At 37.9% G+C, this 14,607-nt stretch overlaps 1 protein-coding gene across 3 annotated transcripts in view; it reads right to left on the reverse strand.

The window, feature by feature from the left end:
* The window catches only part of LOC118713412 (prolylcarboxypeptidase), a 63,070-nt gene that overhangs the window by 14,851 nt on the left and 33,612 nt on the right, over window positions 1–14,607 (reverse strand). For all 3 annotated transcript variants that reach the window (XM_036427900.2, XM_036427899.1, XM_036427898.1), the window contains exons 5-7: window positions 13,179–13,360; window positions 12,552–12,709; window positions 11,683–11,855 (exon numbers count right to left, since the gene is read on the reverse strand). In XM_036427900.2, coding sequence (XP_036283793.1) covers window positions 11,683–11,855; window positions 12,552–12,709; window positions 13,179–13,360 — 513 coding nt within the window. The remainder of the gene's footprint in view (window positions 1–11,682; window positions 11,856–12,551; window positions 12,710–13,178; window positions 13,361–14,607) is intronic.

The following is a 14,607-nucleotide window of genomic DNA, read 5'->3' on the forward strand; positions in this document are numbered from 1 at the left end:
AGGTTACACAACAAACAGTACATTTACAATTTGTACATTTTACTGTATGTAAATTTTACCTAAAAAAATCAAACAAATACTCAACTCTAGTTAAAGACATTAAAGCTGATTTTAGAAAGTGTGTTGATGTCTTCAACTTAATTTTGAAATGCATTTAATAATAAAATGAGATGAAGGATAAGATAGAAGGATGGATAGGTGAATCCATTTGATATAATTTACCAAATATAATAAAATATTATTTATAGAATTTAGGTGGTAGGTTTATAGGTATTCACTGTCCAATTATTTCAACTTTACTGAATTTTTTTTACAATAAAATGCTGTGGGGAAATCACAGGCAATGGAATCAAAGCTGAATAATAACAATAACAACAATGATAGCTACTGATTACTGAGCCCTAGTTTACAACCATTACATCACTTAAGCCTCAAACAATCTTATCAGATGTATTATTATCCAGTATTTCACATGAAGAAACTGATTCTTAGGTTAAATCACTTTATTCAAGGTCATCCAGCAAGTAAATGGTCGGACCTAAGTTCAACACCAGATGTCTCTGGTTATGAAATATACATCTTACTCATCATGTTACACAGCTTAGGTTGTATACCCTATAAAACTGTCAAGAGCCCCAATGGCAAGAAAAACACATTATGTTTCCATCTTCTATTAACACCTTCACACAAATTCAGTGATCTGGTCTTTTCTCATTTCAGATAAAAAACATATATAACAGGTAAGTTCTGACAAAAATAAATAAATAAATAAATAAATAAATATATGAATCCTGAAAAGAAGAAGCCTGGAAAAAAGGAACTCAGTTACTTCACTTTAGAGAGAGATTCTGGGCAGGAGGAGCAACCAGAGTTGGTCTGGGCATATGCTCCCAGTCAGGAAAGGAGGACACTGAGAAAGAAGTAGCCACAAGCAAACAGTCTCTCAGCACAGTTCTGCCTATGACCAGTTTCCAGTTACACTTTCCTGGAAACCTGAAACAGAGAAAATTAATTACACAAAAAATTAAATGCCTCTCTGCAAATGTATTCAGCACAATATTTCTATGAAATGTTAAATGATAGTGCGTGATATAAAAGGTTTTAGAAAATTTTAGAAAATGTACTAGCAAATGTGAAGTTCTCTTGACTGTAGGATTTCTCTGAGTCTGTGACATGCTTAATTACAATGTGACTTGCCAAAAAAGAGATAGAGTATGCATTTTCCCCATAAGTTTTCTATAATATTGATTATGAAAAGAGTCAGAAATTAACATGTCCAAATAACTGGACATATTGTACTTTAAAACAGTAACTGTGAAGTCATACACCAAGGTTTAAGGTATGTTATACATAAAGAAATGAGTTATGCTAAACTGAGAGCCTCATAAAACTACTGAGCCTAAAATAATAAGTAAATGCAAGATTAAGAAAAAAGGCAAAACAGTGTTTTACTATCCTGACAACTCTCAATCATTCATGGCAAGTAAAAAACATACCTAATTGTATAGCACTTTTCTTAGAAAATGTTCCTAAGAAATATAAGAATCAGAAATAACCAAGAAAATATGGAAATCAAGAATCAATCACAGAATTCATTCAACTGCCTATTTCCAACAGTTGATCAGCATTCTTTCCTGTATGTGGACACCAATAGTGGATCCAGCTCTTTCAAAATGCAGCACAAAACTACAGAGTAGACACATAGAATGTAGAGAAGAGCATTATGTCCAAGCACAGCATGGTAGATGAGGCAGGGTGACAATGGAAGCTGGGCAGGGGGAATGGGGTGCCGATGTGTAGCAGTAAGTGGCCTCAAACTCTAGAAAAGAATAGTCCCAAGTGAGCGTGACTCACATGTTGGCATCAGATCCCCTCTCAGCACTAGAACACTGGGCCTCTGTCAGGCGAAGAAAAGGAGTTCCCGTGAATAGCCATCTCTACAAATAGCAGTTATCCTTAAAAGACACAAGTAAGGCTCGGGACTGGCACAGCTTGACAATACTTAGGGTTTCAGCAACCCCCGTTACACAAAGAGAAAGATCATGGTCTTAAACTTGGCCTCTGATAGTAGAAATTCCATGTCCAGCTTGCTGTCCACTTTGAAGTCGGAGCACCCTTGAAGTACTCGGTCCACTTCTGAGCATCACACTTTAAGAAGGACACTCACTAACATGAGAAAGTCCAGAGAAAAACAATCAGGATGGGAAGTTGAGGGAAACTGAAGAAACCCTACAGTTGTTCATCTGTATCATTTTCAATCTTTCATTATTACAAATAAGGTTACAATAAACATACTCAGGGATAAATGTTTACATATATCCTTAATTCTTTTCTTGAGATAAATTCTTAGAGAAAGTACTGGTTCAAAGGAAATAAACATCTTTAGGGCCTTTGCAACATCCTATCACATTACCTTTTAGAAAGGAAGTACCCATTTATAATTCTACTAATATGCTAGTAGAAGACAAAAAACAAACAAAAAACAAAAAAAAAAAACAAAATTTTTTTGGAAAAATGTTTGCAAATTCACTAAGGGAATTTTGTTATTATAAGTGATTCAAAAGTTCTTTTCTATCTCAAAGAAACTGTGAGTTCAAGCATCATTCTCTAGCGCACGCACACACACACACACACACACACACCAAAAAAAAAACAAAAAAACAAAAAAAACACCAGAATATCTACATATCTCTATGCCTTTCCTTAACAATTTTGGTAGCAAAAGCTGAAACCGGTTTGGCTCAGCGGTAGAGCGTCGGTCTGCGGACTGAAAGGTCCCAGGTTCGATTCCGGTCAAGGGCATTTACATTGGTTGCGGGCACAACCCCAGTGGGGAGTGTACAGGAGGCAGCTGGTTGATGTTTCTCTCTCATCAACGTTTCTAGCTCTCTCTCTCTCTCCCTTCCTCTCTGTAAGAAAAATCAATAAAATATTTAAAAAAAAAAAATTTTGGTAGCAAAAAGTAAATAAAGCTTTCCAAAAAAAATAGTGAAGTCATACCGGCAAAACCTCAACATTAATCCCATACTTGGTCAAAGACTGTAGTAATTCAAAAAGAGATATTCATATACTTTTATTTTATTAAAGATTTATAGAATGAACAAAACACTATATAAAGGTTGAACCCTATAAAATTGCCATGTTTATAAGTCAAACACAGTCAAATATTGGCATATTTGGTTCAATCTCATATAAGACTTCAACTTAAGCATGATAATTTGTAGATATTACCCACTTGATAAGGGCAAGCACTTAGTCTGTGGATTGTTGCCTTGAAGGCTGTGATCTAATCAGACAATAAGGACAGAGTCGCTGCCAACCACTTCCATCCAAAATACCCAACACCAATATAACGCCTGTACCATATTTACTATATATTTTATGGACACTAACAAATACTGTCTTCTGAACTATTTCTACATGAGGTACTGCGTAAGGCCATAAACTCATTCATATGGGAATAGCTGAGGCTGAGGCTGCTAGTATAATTATTGAATGTTTCTTGAGGTCAGTACTTTCCCTAAAATGATCCAGGAAGAAACATATAATGACAGTCTGCAGGAAGAAACAAGCTCAGAATTTAAATTTCAGTTTGGCTCTGTCTAGTCTGGCTCAGTAGATAGATGGTCGGCCTGAGGAATAAAGGGTCCCAGGTTCAATACTGGTCAAGGGCACATGCCTGGGTTGTGGCTGGCTCCCCACTGGGGGGCGTGCAGGAGGCAGCCCATCAATAATTCTCTCTCATTGTTGATGTTTCTAGCTCTCTATCTCTCTCCCTTCCTCTCTGAAATCAACCAAAAAAATAAATGTTTTTAAAAAATCAATTCTGAACCCAGATTTTGGCCACAAAATCCTGGTATTACATAGTAATAAAAATAGTTGTTCCTTTGCTCTAGCATTGACTTAGTGCTTACTATATACCTGGTCCTATTAAATCCTCATACTGACACTAATAAGCGTTACAATGACTATTATGCCCATTTCACAGATAAAGAAACAAACATACAATGGTTTAAGAGAATTGCTCAGATCAGACAAGAATAAAAGGCATCCAAATTGGAAAAGAATAAGTAAAACTGTCATTATTTGCAGATGACATGATTTTATACATACAAAACCCTAAATATTCCATTAAAAAAAAAACTACTAAATTTAATAAATGAATTTGGCAATGTAGCAGGATACAAAATTAAAGCTGAGAAATCTATGGCATTTTTATACACTAATAATGAACTCACAGAAAGAGAAACAACAAAAACAATCCCACTTACCATTGCACACAAAAAATTAAGATACGTAGGAATAAACTTAACAAGGAGGTAAAAGACTTGTACTACAGAACACTGAAAAAAGATAGAGGAAGGCATAAACAAATGGAAGAATTTACCGTGTTCATGGATTGGTAGGAATATATCCCAAGAAAACAAACACCAATCAGAAATGCACCCCTATATTCATAGGAGCACACTTTACAATAGCTAAGATTTGGAAACAGCCCAAGTGCCATCAGCAGATGAGTGGTCTGAAAAACAATGGTACATATACACAATGGAATACTATGCTGCTGTAAAAAAAAAAAAAAAAAAAAAAAAAAAAAAAAAAAAAGAACTCACCATTAAACATGGAGAGCACTGTGCTAACAGAAATAAGCCAGTCAAAGAAAGATAAATATCACATGATCTCTCTCATATGTGGAATATAATGAACAACATAAACTGACAAAAATAGATCCAGAGACACAGAAGCATTGAACAGACCATCGAATTTCAGAAGGAAGGTGGGTGGGGACAGGGAGGGGAAATGGGGGAGTAAGAGATCAACCAAAGGATTTAAGCATAACCAATGGACCCAGACACTAGTGGAGTGAGGACATATGCTGGGGAGTGGGGTGGCCAGGAGAGGCCAATGGGGGAAAAAGGAGACATATATAATCCTATATAATAAAAGGCTAATATGCAAATCAACTGAATGGCAGAACTACCATTCACTATGATGCACACTGACCATCAGGGGGCAGATGCTCAATGAGGAGCTGCTCCCTGGTGGTCAGTGCACTCCCACAGGGGGAGCACTGCAAAGCCAGAAGCCCTGAGCCCTGAGCCAGGTTCATGGCTGGCAAGCACAGCAGTGGGGGTGGGAGCCTCTCCCACTTCTGCCAGCTTAAGCCCTCTCCCCAGAGGGAGCAGGCCTCTAGTACTATATATAATATTTTAAACAATAAAGAATTTTTAAGAAAAATACTTATTTATAGGTCTGTGTTTTCTCAAATACTATAAATTGTGAAAGCTGACCTAAATCAAAGTATAACACTTTCTAAGCAGTAATAAATAGAAAATAAAAGCTGGAGAGAAAAAAGAGAGAGAATTGCTCAAAACCACACAGCCAGAGTGGCAGAACTGGGATTCAAATACAGACTCACTCTGAAGCTTAACTACGACACTACACATACTCAACTTTAAAGTTACAGCATCTGAAACAAATAACAACATAAACAGAGACTAAATATACCTGTAATCTCATGCTTATTTATTTATATTTGCTAATTACAACTGACATTCAATATAATTTTATACTTTTTCAGGTGTAGAACATAGTAGTTAAATACTTATATAATTTAGAAAATGATTCTCCCCAGTCTTGTATCCCCTGGCACCATACATAGTTATTACATTACTGGAGGCCCGGTGCACGAAATTCATGCACAGGGACGGGGGAGGAGGCAGTTGTCCCTCAGCCCAGCCTGCACCCTCTCCAACCTAGGACTCCTCGAGGGATGTCCCCATTGGGATCAGGCCTAAAAGGGCAGTTGGACATCCCTCTCACAATCCAGATTGATGGCTCCCAACTGCTTGCCTGCCTGCCTTCCTAGTTGCCCCTAACCTCTTCTGCCTGCCAGCCTGATAACGCCCTAACCACTCCCAGGCCAGCCTGATTGATGTCTAATTGCTCCCCTGCCAGCCCGTTTGCCCCCATCTTCCCTCCTCTGCTGGCCTGGTCACCCCTAACTGCCCTCCCCTGCAGGTTTGATTGCCCCCAACTGCCCTCCCTTGCAGGCCTGGTGCCTCCCAACTGCCCTCCCTTACTTCCCTGATCACCCACAACTGCCCTCCCTTGCAAGCCTGGTTCCTCCCAACTACCTTCCCCTGCTGACTATCTTGTCATGGCTATCTTGTGCCCACATAGGAGCAGGATCTTTGACCACCTTGGGGGCAGCCATCTTGTGTGTTGGAGTGATGGTCAATCTGCATACTACTCTTTTATTATATAGGATAGAGGCTGGGAGCACAGATTGGTTTGCCCTGAAGGGTGTTCCAGATCAGGGTAGGGGCATGGGGTGGCCTGGGCGAGGGGCCTATGGTGGTCTGCAGGCCAGCCACACCCCCTGGCAACCCAAGGGGAGGCCCTGGTATCTGGAATTTATTTACCTTCTACAACTGAAACTTTGTAACCTGGAGCAGAGCGAAACCTCCTGCTCACTCAGAGCGAAGCCTCCTGCTCGCTCTGTAGCGGCAGCTGTTTCTGTTTGGATTTGTTACCTTCTATAATTGAAATTTTGAGGCCTTGAGTGGAGGCTTAGGCTAGCAAGGGCAGGTGGAAAGCTTGGCTTCCTCCATTGCCGGGGAAACTCCTGTTCTCTGTGGCTTTAGCCATCTTGTTTGAGTTTATTTGTGTACTGGCTCTGATTGGCTGGTGGGTATGGCTTGTGGAGTGATGGTTAATTTGCATATTACTCTTTCATTAGGTAGGATTGACTATATTCCCTGTCCTGTACTCTACATCCCCATGACTATTTCCATGCTTAATTTTTATACAAATTTCTTTTACTTTTAGACTGTCTTTATTTTTCTAAGTTTATTTGTTTTTGTAAACACTTAGAAGGGATTCTGTGTCACTATAAAATCATAAAACTTTTTTATTATGCTATAGTAAGAAGAAAACTGTAAAACAGTAATATGAGGTTCAAGAATCACTGAAGTGAACAGACTAAATTCACTTTCTGTTTCCTAAAACAAAGGTAAACATTCAGGAAAAACTTGAAAAGACCATTAGAAATCCATTTTAATATGTGTGGGGGGGTTTTGTTTTGTTTTGATTTTAAAATATTTTATTGATTTTTTACAGAGAGGAAGAGAGAGGAATAGAGTTAGAAACATTGATGAGAGAGAAACACCGACCAGCTTCCTCCTGCACAACCCCTACTGTGGATGTGCCCGCAACCAAGGTACATGCCCTTGACCGGAATCGAAACCAGGACCCTTCAGTCCGCAGGCCGACGCTCTATCCACTGAGGCAAACTGGTTTTGGCTATGTGTGGTTTTTAAGAGAGTAGAAATTGTGGAGATGGTAGAACATTCTACCCTCAGTACCTAACTAATCAGCTCTGCACTCAAATACTAGGTTCTGTCCTTTGAGCCTGTGAACACCAGAGAAAGATAATGATTTGCTCAGAAGCTTTAAGTGTCCCCATCTCTGAGGATAAGCATTTGAATATAGAAGAAAAAGGGGCAAGGAACATTTTTAAAGAAGGAAGGAAATAAGATAGGTTTAAAAAAAAAAAAAAAAAAAAAAAAAGACAAATCTCCTTTTAGAGAGAATGGTCCATCCACATTACAGAAAGGATTAAGCAGATACATTCAGCTTTTCTAACAGATTTTCATTCTCTAAGGCTTCAATACCCCTCTCACACTCACTCAGATAATCACATTAGTTTTGTCATTAAAAGCTCCCTTTTCATTGAATGCACCTAAACCGGCTTAAACCACCCAAAGAGGTCGCATACATTACCAAACACTAAGACAAATGGAAGAGATTTTCCATTTTATGTCTTATTATTTCACAATATCTAGCTGCATGCTCAGAAAGCTAAGCTAAAAGATTTGGTAAATTATCAGCTAAAAAAAATTTTCAAAATAAACTCCGCTGCACCCTTTAAAACTGCTCTTTAAACTGAGAGGAGAGCTAGTTTTATGCTGACGGAGCAGTCAAGTGACAGAGGGTTTTCTATTTTCCTTTTCTCATCTTCCTAGTGTCCTGTTGGCCAAGTCAATGATTATTTCTGCATAAACGTTGCCGCTTCTGTTAGCAGTAAACAAAGCAAATAAAATCTAACTGTGCAAAGCCCAAAGACAAATTGAAAAGAGTGATACTTGAGTTGACACAGAAACTTGCTGCCTATGGGACCTTCAGAACTGTACAAGGACCAGACAGAAATGGAAATCACCTGCTTTTTTCCATAACTCAACTGTTACTTATTATCTCACTATCCTAAGCCTGCATGGGATATAAAACTGAAACTCATAGACACAGACAACAGTATGAGGTAGTTATCAGAGGGAATGGGGGAGGTGTTAATAAAGGGTAAAGAGGGCTAAATATATGGAGATGAAAGATTATTTGACTTTGGGTGGTTGGTACATAATGCAATATACAGATAATATACCATAGAAATGTACATTAGAAACCTATGTAATATTATTAATCAATGTCACTCCTATGAATTTAATTTAAAAAATGAAATGGAAAAAAGAAAAAAAAGAAAGAAAAGGATGGCTGTTTGTCAGCCCTTTAAAAAGGAGGAAGTGTATCAGAGGGAGGAGGAGTCCTGGTTAAATGGAACTATCCAAGTGAAAGAGCCGTCTCCAACTGGGTAATGTTCCAGGGATTAGTGGGTTGGGAGGACAGAGAGGGGGGTCAAGAAAGGAGAAATAGGATGAACAGTGAAAGAAAGTATCTAAAACTAAAAGTAGTGGGAAAATTCTGAAATCAGGATGAAACCAAAGACAGATGTAGTCAATCAAAGTTTCTCAAGCAAGAAGCAGAGAGAAGTTTATTTTGGGTGCAATTCAGACAAGAAACAGAATCATAAATGTATCTTAAGCAATCAAAAAATTTCTTAATATGTCAAAAAAAAGATAAAGTCAGTAAAAAATAACTGAAGAAAATTACAAGAACTAGTCCTGCATAAAAATAAATAAATAAAAGGTGATTTGGGACAGACACAAAGTTATCTTGCCCTAAAAAATAAATTTTTATACTGTATATATACAAAAGATAAAAGAAGGATTGTGCTAAATCAAAAACAGATGACAAAACATTTCAGATACGTTCCATTCATTTTGAGTGATTATTTAAGAGAGAGAGAGAAATGGAATATTTGTTTACATTTAAGACTCAGTAGAAAATATCTCAAAAGGAACATTAGCCCTCGCTGGTTTGGCTCCGTAGAGCTTCAGCCTGTGGACTGAAGGGTCCCAGGTTCGATTCCGACCAAGGGCACATGCTCAGGGTTGCCAGCTAGATTCCCAGTAGGGGTGTGCAGGAGGCAGCCAATCAATGATTCTCTTTCATCATTGATATTTCTATCCCTCTCTCCCCTCTCCCTTCCTCTCTGAAATCAATAAAAATAAAATTTAAAAAGGAACATCAAAGAAATGTGGAAAAAACCAAAGTTAGACTCTTCACTGTTCCAAATCATAAGCAAACGAAAAAACTGTATCCTACCTTTTTTCCTAACTCAGATTGGCAAACTATAGCCCCCAGGCAAAATGCAGCCCAATTCATTTTTTATAAATGCTAAGCAATATTGGAGCACAATTATCATTTAAATATGTCTATGGTTATTTTCTGCTACTTTCTTGCTGCACCTATTTCAGAAACCATATGGCCCACAAAGCCTAAAATATTTATTATCTAGATCTTTATAGATGTAACAAGAGAATCCCCCATGTTCTTACCATCTAACAATTGATTTGTTCTTCAGGTGGGTGTAAAGATGCAGATGTAATTCTCACTTTGTATACAGAGTTCAGAATTAAATCTGATAGTTGTCACACTGTTGCCAGCAACCAACCCAAACCTTTAGTCAAGTCTTCTATTCCAGTGCAATGTGCTAGATTAGATCCTAGGTTCTGAACAATGGGAGACCTGAGTTCAAATCCAACATCCACCACCCTCTTTGTTGAGCTTAAATTTCCTCTCCATAAAACTGGGATTATACCTCTTTTTCTCACAGTATCTTTGTGAGGATTAAATGAGACAGTGTATATGAAAGTGCTTTGTAAACAGTGAAATAATGTAAAAGGATAAGGTATTATTACCACATAGACATAGATGGAGACTGGTTCAGATTTAGTGTTTCTCATTATTTTGATTCATGAGAGAGATATACTCTTTTAAATAATTTTGTATTATCAAAATTCAGATTAATTCAGTACACATTAACCTCTGGCCTACTATGTTCAAGACACCCACTGATCACTCCACCTTTTATTCTTTATTTATCATTATTCTACTTTGTAGATAAATATCTCTAATAGCAAATGACCTTGTTCCATTTCAGCTACCAAGTTTTAAGCAAGGTGTGCATTTAATATCTCACAGGGACAGTTATGTTAAAAGTGCTTTGAAACCTGGTTCTCAAATTACCAATTCTATTCACATTTCCAGCACTTATTTTGGCTGTAGAGTCAGTCATATTCTCTACACTTAATATTCATCAAGTTGGCCGGCCTTTGTTTTTAAAACTAAGAGGAATGTGCTTTACAAATGAATGTTTTAAAAAGAGCACCTACGATGATGAATTTTGGTATACAAGAACCTTAAAATGAATTACACTTTCCAGAGTGTTTTCACATCCATTATTTTATCTGATCATCAGCACACTCACATGGAGAATGTAAGTACCATTATTCCGTTCTGTAGAGGAAGACATGGAGGCTCAGAAGAAAGCCTTGCCCAAGATCACACAGCTGCTAAGTGGTAGTCCTTGATCAAAGATCCAGTCAGTACTTTTCCACTTCACCTAGCTGCATGTAGATCACCCCTTTATCATGTATGTAGTACGTAGAATGCATAAGTAGTTGACTGATTCATAGTGTTATGAGAGCAGCTGCCACATTGACCATCCTATCTAATAAAAGAGTAATATGCAAACTGACCATCACTCTAACACACAAGATGGCTGCTCGCGTGTGGTCAAAGATGGTTGCCTCCATGTGGACACAAGATGGCTACCAAAAGATGGCCAGCAGGGGAGAGCAGTTGTGGGGGGACCAGGCCTACAGGGGAGGGCAGTTAGGGGCAATCAGGCTGGCAGGGAAGTGGTCAGGGGGTGATCAAGCAGAAGCGGTTAGGGGCAATCAGGCAGGCAGAAGCAGTTAGGGGCAATCAGGCAGGCAAGCAGTTGGGAGCCAGCAGTCCTGGATTGTAGAGGGTGCAGGCTGGGCTGAGGGACACACACACCCATGCACTTACTTCGTGGATGGGCCTCTAGTATATTATATAGCACTACGTGTCTCACATATATCACAAAGATTAAATAAACTGAATATGTAAAGTATATAGCACAGGACTTGACACATAGTAATTATCCCATTAACAGCAACTATTGGTCTCATTTCTACTTTTTATAACTCTGTAATCTTTGCATTTTATCTCCATTATTCATATGAAGAAACTGAGGTTCCAAAAAGTTCAGTCACATGTCCAAAGTTGAGTAACCAGAAAGTGACAGAAGCCAGGATTCCTGCCCAGATTTGACTAACTCCAGAGCCCCTTTGTCACTGAGATTTCCACTGATACTGTACATCAGAGAACACACACACACACACACACACACACACACACACAAAATGGAAAAGTATGTTATTGACAGTGATTGAGCAAAGGACATTTTCCTGTTACCTTGATTGGCCAAGCAGGCAAGTGCTGTAAAAAGCTAGATTCATAAGGGTAGTCGACCATTGCCAGATTTACCCAAGTTTCAGAGATCCAATCTTTCAAATGCTGAACATCCTGAGCATTTTTTAATGGTGTACATAAGTGAAGGGCTTTAGAGAGCCAATCCAAACCAGTACCTGCGAATGTTGAAACATAAGAAGCACTGCTCAACATAAGGTTTTATACAATAGATTCTTCACTTGATATTTTAGAAAACTCAACTTTCAACACCACTTCTCCAAGAATATTTTTTCAACATCCATAAAATGTTTTTAGAGTAACTGCATAATCCCAAATAGACAAGTTGTCTATCCTCTGGAGTTTACCAGAACGCATACTTTTAATTAGTACCTATTCTAAAGATATTATGGAAATAAATAATTAATTAATTAAGTGGAACACTATAGAGCAATGAAAGGCACAAACTACAATTAAATAAAAAACTGGATGTGTCTGACAAACACAGCAATGACAAAAGACAGCACACAAATAAAAATAAAAAATACATACTATGCAATTCCAATGACTAAAAAATCCAAAAGCAAGCAAAATCAAGTTATGGTTTTGAAGTCAGGATAGTGATAGTGACTGGAAAGGGCACACGAAGACTTCTGAAAGGATTTCTTGATTTAGATGCTAATTACACTACATACTTGCTTTGTGAAAATTCATTAAGCTATGTATTTTGATTTGTGTGCTTTTCAAAATGTTATATTTAAATATGTATGTTACACATAAATTAAGTTTCTAAAAAATGTGGAAAATGTTGAATTTAACAAGTGAAAGGCAAAAAAACAACAATGCATTATTTCATTCCCTTAATTAAAGCTTACTCTTTCTTGTGAGTCGATTAATGGCACCCCAGGAACTTCGGATGTTCTCTGAACAATTTGGGCAAGTTCTCTTAAAATCCATAGTTACAATTTTCATAAATACTCCACAAGGTACTAAATCTTCAAACTGCCAGATAGGGGCAGAGGCTGCCAGAGCTCTACATGGTAATAAAATAATGAAAGAGAAAAGAGGGGAAAATGAAACGCATCAAACTCAAGTTTTTGTTAGTTTTGTTTTAATCCTCACCCAAGGACATACTTAGAGAGAGAAAGGGAGACAGACAGGAAAAAAGAGAAATATTGATCTGTGATGTTGATTTCCCTATGCTCCCTGACAGAGAATCAAACCCCAAACCTAGGTATGTGCCCTGATCAGGAACCGAACTGGCAACCTTTTAGTGCATGAGAGGATGCTCACCCAACTGAGCCACTCCTGCCAGGCCAATTTCAAGTTTTTAATTTAAAACTGATACTGAACAAAATTAGTAAGAAAAATAATAGTTGTAAATGAAATAGAAACTAGGAATCTCAGAACAATAGAATGGTACATGTTTTACCCAAAACAAAGCTCTAAGTTTGCCTTGACAGCCATTAAGAAGTACTCATGTCCAACATAAATGCATTTACCCAGCCACCATATGAGGATATTTCATCCTGAACCAGGCTGCAAGCATGCCACCATAAGAGCCCCCCACGGCTATGAAAGGTTGATTTTCAGCTCCTGGAATTGTCCTTTTTAAGTGTTTGATTAACTCTGCAAAATCAGCTAGAGCTTGTTCCGATGTCAGAAAATTCAAGTGTTTGGGATCCTAAAGAAAAATAACAAAGAACATGGGTATAAATGTGCACATAATAGCAGCTTAGGTATAGCATAGATCCAGTAAAAAGCCAGAGTCAGATAAGCTTTTCTCCAAATAAAATTTCTAGGCAATTGAGTTAAAATGCATAGTCAAAGTCATAGCAATGCTGATGTAAAGTAATTTTAAGTTTGTGACAAGAACATAATGTATTTGCATTCAAATATAATTTCCATTAAATGCTATATACCAAAGACCTTGTTGAGGTTTTAGAAACAATAGAAATAAACTGCAAATACTATTTAACAATAAATGTGATGGAATACAATACTAAGCTTAAGGCACCTGCTGTATTACAATTATATTTTAAATCTTCAAACATTTACAATAGGCAAAGGTAAACTAAATCCTATGGAAAACTAAAGAATCATTAATAAAAATAAAACGCATTCTTCTTCTTTTATTTTTTTAATATATTTTATTAATTTTTTACAGAGAGGAAGAGAGAGGGAGAGAGAGTTAGAAACATCGATGAGAGAGAATCATCGATCAGCTGCCTCCTGCACACCCTCCCACTGGGAATGTGCCGGCAACCAAGGTACATGCCCTTCACCAGAATCGAAGCCGGGACCTTTCAGTCCACAGGCCGACACTCTATCCATTGAGCCAAATGGTTTCGGCAAAACACATACTTCTTTATCAAAAAAATTATTTGGTTTTTTGTTTGTTTAATGTATTTTTATTTATTTCAGAGAAGAAGGGAGAGGGAGAGGGAGACTGAAACATCAATAAGGAGAGAGAATCATTTGATCAGTTGCCTCCTTCATGCCCCCTACTGGAGATCAAGCCCACAACCTGGGCATGTGCTCTGAGCCAAAATTGAACCATGACCTTGTGGTTCATAGATCAATGCTCAACCACTGAGCCACATCAGCCGGGCTGTTTGCTGTTTTGTTAATCCTCACCTGAGGATATTTTTCCATTGCTTTTTAGGGAGAGAGGAAGAGAGAGACACATTGACTGGTTGCCTCCCACACTCACCCCAACCAGGGCAGGGAGTCAACCTGCAACCCAAGTATGTGCCCTTGACTAGAATTGAACCCGAGATCCTTCCATGCATAGGCCAACACTGGCCAGGGCAGAAAAATTATTATTATATCTAATATACCAACAACTGAAACAAATTAGTTTGCCTGATCTAAATAACTATTAAAATTAGAGTTAAAGCCGAAACCGGTTTGGCTCAGTGGATAGAGCGT

The sequence above is a fragment of the Pipistrellus kuhlii genome, unplaced genomic scaffold (assembly GCF_014108245.1).
Source record: "Pipistrellus kuhlii isolate mPipKuh1 unplaced genomic scaffold, mPipKuh1.p scaffold_m20_p_9, whole genome shotgun sequence".
Classification (NCBI taxonomy): domain Eukaryota; kingdom Metazoa; phylum Chordata; class Mammalia; order Chiroptera; family Vespertilionidae; genus Pipistrellus; species Pipistrellus kuhlii.